Source organism: Chinchilla lanigera, unplaced genomic scaffold (assembly GCF_000276665.1).
Source record: "Chinchilla lanigera isolate Chin_1 unplaced genomic scaffold, ChiLan1.0 scaffold00067, whole genome shotgun sequence".
NCBI classification, from domain to species: domain Eukaryota; kingdom Metazoa; phylum Chordata; class Mammalia; order Rodentia; family Chinchillidae; genus Chinchilla; species Chinchilla lanigera.
The window spans coordinates 12065569-12070275 of NW_004955468.1; the positions used below are offsets into that span (position 1 = coordinate 12065569).

General features: G+C 45.1%; 1 protein-coding gene across 2 annotated transcripts in view; it reads right to left on the bottom strand.

The window, feature by feature from the left end:
• The window catches only part of Copa (coatomer protein complex, subunit alpha), a 48107-nt gene that overhangs the window by 2627 nt on the left and 40773 nt on the right, over nucleotides 1–4707 (bottom strand). For both annotated transcript variants that reach the window (XM_005400207.2, XM_005400206.2), the window contains exons 24-31: nucleotides 4046–4135; nucleotides 3771–3880; nucleotides 3208–3285; nucleotides 2972–3040; nucleotides 2360–2496; nucleotides 1926–2112; nucleotides 1714–1824; nucleotides 1237–1398 (exon numbers count right to left, since the gene is read on the bottom strand). In XM_005400207.2, coding sequence (XP_005400264.1) covers nucleotides 1237–1398; nucleotides 1714–1824; nucleotides 1926–2112; nucleotides 2360–2496; nucleotides 2972–3040; nucleotides 3208–3285; nucleotides 3771–3880; nucleotides 4046–4135 — 944 coding nt within the window. The remainder of the gene's footprint in view (nucleotides 1–1236; nucleotides 1399–1713; nucleotides 1825–1925; nucleotides 2113–2359; nucleotides 2497–2971; nucleotides 3041–3207; nucleotides 3286–3770; nucleotides 3881–4045; nucleotides 4136–4707) is intronic.

Sequence of the window (4707 nt, forward strand, 5' to 3'; positions counted from 1 at the left end):
TTAGCTCAGCGGCAAAGCGCCTGCCTCGCAAGCGCAAGGTCGTGAGTTCAGTTCCCGGTACCGGAGAAAAACCAAAAAAAAAAAAAAAAAGAAATCACCAATAACAAATGCTAGTGGTGCTGTGGGGAAAAAGGAACTCTACTCTTGGTGGGAGTGTAGACTGGTACAACCACTATAGAAATCAATGTAGAGATTCCTCAAAAAACTAAAACTAGAGGTTTTATTTGACCCAGCTATTCCCCTTCTTGGTATCATCTTGTAAGAATTAAAAGCATCATATCACGGTGATACATGCACACCTATGTTTATAGTGGCACAGTTTGTAACAGCTAAATCTTGCAAACAGCCCAAATGCCCATTAACTCATGAATGCATAAAAAAGGTGTTTTTTTTTTTTTTAATACAATGGAACACTACTAAGCCATAAAAAGGATAAGCTTGAGAAATTTCTAGCTAAATGGATCCACCTTGAGACCATACTCTTAAGTGAAATAAATTGGACACACATATTTAAATATTGCATTGTTTCTCTGATGTGAGAAACTTAAAAGTGTAAGGACCAAAATGTATAACTGGGAGATGGGAAGAAAATGTTCAAATGAGAAGGGGAACTACAGAGGAGGAGAGGGAAAGGATGGGGTAAGAAAAAGAAAGAAAATAGAAGAAAAAAATATAAACAAAGCTTTCATAAACAAGGAGGGAAAGAGGTGTTCAAGGGAAGGCAGTGCAATGGGAAAAAAAGCAGCAGCAAGATATACCATGTACAGTATAAATCCCCTACGATGAATGTTATCATTATGTATACCTAAAATGTACCAATAAAAAAATAAATATTTCCTCCTTTAAAAAAAAAAAGATTGGGCTGGGTGTGGCAGCACACACCTGTAATCCCAGCAGTCAGGAGACTGAGGCAGGAGGACCACTGTGAATCTGAGGCCAGCCTGGGCTACATAGTGAGTTCAAGGCCACCCTGGACTACACAGTGAGATCCTATCTCAAAATAAAAAAAGATTGGGGTTATTTACAATCATACCATTGCCATGTGTGAATAAATTATTACTTGGTTTCCAGGAACGAAAGGGAACACCAAGTCAGTAAGTCAGCAGAGAGTGGCATTCTGTTGGCTCATTTTTGTGGAATGTTGTTATGTATATTTTTTTCTTTCAGAAGCGAAGACCTTGATCTTCTAAGAGCAGATCTGGTTCTCTGACGGTCATCAAAGGAGTTTGCACTCACCTGTTGCGCCACCTCAGGCTTAGGTCCAAGTTCCAGCAGGCGCCGAGCAAAGGTGGCAGCCGTCTTGAAGTTCTTGAGCTTGAAGAAGAGGTTGAGTGCTGTGCGCAGTACTAGGATCATATGTACAGGCTGGAGGTTGGAGTGGGTGAAGTAGGCTGCCATCTGGTGGACAGAAAGAGGGACACATGCCAGCCTGGGGGATGTCATTTATCAACTGCTGCACATGCTTTAAAAAACAAAGCAAGATAAACCAACAAGACCAGCTATGTAAAACACAGACGTCATCTATGTCCTATGCCTGGAGGACTCATGAGATGAGGAAGAAGGATGGAGAGATGTAGCTTCTCTTTACAGAAATGGAGCAAAATTTCTCTTCCTCCCCAGAGCCAGATCTGAGCACGGAACCAAAGAATTTAGATCTTATGGAGGGTGCAGAGGACAGTCCCCCTGCAATGCTCAGAGCCCCACAGCTCCTACCTCACAGATGCGCTTCTGCTGGTCCAGAGTCTCTTTGGGCAGCTTCTTCCTTTCTATCTCCATGGACAAACCCACAATATACTCCCGGCAAATGGTGATGAGCTGCTGGGCCTGAAGAGGTTGCCAAGGAAGGTTGTCATGGTACTGAGACATAAATTTCGGGGCCGCGGGGGCAGAACTAGGGTTGGGACAAACGGCTAGCCACCTCCTACCTCGGCAATCTCCTGTTTATTGTCCACAACGAGAAGTGGCACACTGAGTAAGATGGAACGGAATTTTTCCACAGCCTCCTCAAACTTGCCCACTGTGGTGAGCTGGTAGCACAGCTGTAACCGTTGGATGAGGTCGTTAAGCTTTAGGCCTACAGCTGGTACACCATTTTTCAGCCCTGCATCCTTCCTAGAAAGGGAAAAGTAGGAAGAAAACAGAATCATCAGTAGCCGACCAGGACTCGATTTCTTTTTCTGGCAAACATTACCACAGCTACTCTACTGTGAAAGTAGTTGGAGAACAGGGGGGCAGCAGGTATAAGCCTAACCCCACAGAGTAACAAAGCGAAGTTCTCCTGTGAGGAAACCCTGTCTCTGGGACAATTCTGTGTCCATCCCAACCTGGAACAGGGAGAAGCAAGGAGCCAGCGTCTTACCAATTGCGGCTGGGGTAGGCATACATGGAGGGCAGGCAGGGAAGAGCCTGATAGGTGGTACGCCCTCGGGCGTACGTCTGTAGGAACAGTTGCTTGTAGGGGCCAAACTGGATTACTCCAATCTGGTCATGAAGGAGCTAGGAGATGACAGGAAAGAAGGATTTTCGCTCTACCACATAAAAACTAATTGTACATAATGGGTCCACAACTCCTCTGTACTTGTTTTCTCATCAGGAAGACAAATTTAATTACTGCACCTACATCATTTATTAATATCTATATTTAGGATAGTGGTTGGCACACAGTGAACACTGAATGTTAGTGGTTGTTTTGAGTTCGAGGCCAGCCTGAGCTACAGAGGGGGTATACTGCTGGGTGTGGTGGCTCACGCCTATAATCCCAGCACTTGGGAGGCTGAGGCAGGAGGATCATTGTGAGCTCGAGGCCAGCTTGGGCTACAAACGGGGTTTACTGCCAGCCTGAACTACATACCACGGTCTCAAAAGACAAAAAACAAAAAAACAAAACAAACCAAAAACAATCAACCATCTACCTGAGGCCTTGCATTGCACACACTCAAAGAGGAAGGGCCAAGGTTACTTGAAGACTTACTCGCATGGCTGTTTCAAAAGAGCCTGCCAGGATGTGATCAACTGGAAGCTGAGAGTTATTGCACCAGATCTACCAAGAAAGAGAAAAGTCAAACAAAGTGAAAATTTACCCTTTCTCTTCCTAAATTATCCTTATCCATATCTATTAATAGAAAAGTATCCAATGGTTTCCACATTCATCAAGAGTTAGCCAGATCCGAGAGACTCATCCTCTCAGGGCTCTGCCTTCCTACGTACTTGAGTTGGGCTTGTTCCCTTCGTTGGGGGCACAAAGAACCCATCTTCAGCCCCGCCAGCTGCCCCAGAGGGTACATCCTAGAGGAAAAATGAAAATTAAGTCATTTTTAAAGACTTTGAAGCACTTTGTTCTGAGGAATCTAAAACATAACCAATTACCTCATTTTCCACTTCTGCTGGGAAAATACTCCCACAGTAGGAGCCACTTTACCAGTAACAAAAGCTCCAACTCAGATTTAAAAAGCTTGCTGCCCTTTCACAAGCTGCTGTGGCACAACCCTGTCTATCTCATTCTCCCATCTATCAAATGGGAGAGGAGCATCAGATTAGAGGCCTGTCCTCGCTTCCTTCCTTTTGGCTATAACAGGACAAACAGAAGAGGTAAGGCCAAAATTCCAACCTTCTCATTTTTCTTCTCTCAAGTGAGAGATAAGCAGTAGGTTAGGCGGAGGGTCTAGACTGCGCACCCCCAAGACCATAGGACAGATGTGGGGTGGTGATAAGGCTACTGGTTTCCACAAGGACAAATGGAGAGAACTTTCACTGGCAACAATTCCACATACCAGCTCAGGGGGGAGCTCCAGATCTTCTTCCACATCCCAGCCACCTCCTTCTTCCTGTCCCTTGCCAAGGACATCATCCCCCAAACCTTCTGAGGCCTCCACAAACCCCTCTGCAAGGAAAATCCAGATCAGAATAGATTTGGGTGGTGGCACAATCTCAGCCAAAGGACAGCAAAATGTTGAGATCTTAACTGGCCCCACTGTTTGGAAGCCTGCAAAACTGCCCCACAACTAGTCCCAACCAAGGAGTCTACCTCCCCAGAACAGCATTTTACCTTCATCTAGCTGCAGTTCTGCATCCTCTCCCCAGCCCTCAGTGCCAACAGTGTCAATGTCAATGTCTGCAGCAAGTGCTCCTCCCTTCCCTGGCAAGAGAAGGAATAGGAAAGAGTCAGTTATAGCCCACAAGACGGAGATACAGTCTTCTCTGTAGGAAGCTGGGTCCTTTCAAAAATAGTTGTCCAGGACCTGTCTACTTATTATTTTAAGGTATTATATATTTTTGTGGTATATATGTTATGCTAACTTGCAAGGGATTTCAGAGAGGGAATAAAAGGGAGGTAACTACCTTCACACTACCAAAACTTGGCTCTTAAACCACTTTTAAGTTACTGGTCTTTAGGGGCTGGGGATATAGTTCAGTGGCACAGGGCCTGCTTGGCCAGCACAAGGTCCTGAGTTCGATTCCTAGTACCAAAAAACAAGCAACAACAACAACAAAACCAAGTTACAGGGCTGGGGATTTAGCTCAGTGGCAAAAGCGCCTGCCTGGCAAGCGCAAGGTCGTGAGTTCGGTTTCTGGTACCGGAGAAAAACCAAACCCCCCCACCCCCAGAAAAAAAAAAAAGTGTAGTGACTCCTCACAGCCACCTGCAGTAGTACTACCCACAATTAATACTAACTGAAGACTTCTGGTATCAAGGATCTTATTTTGCTA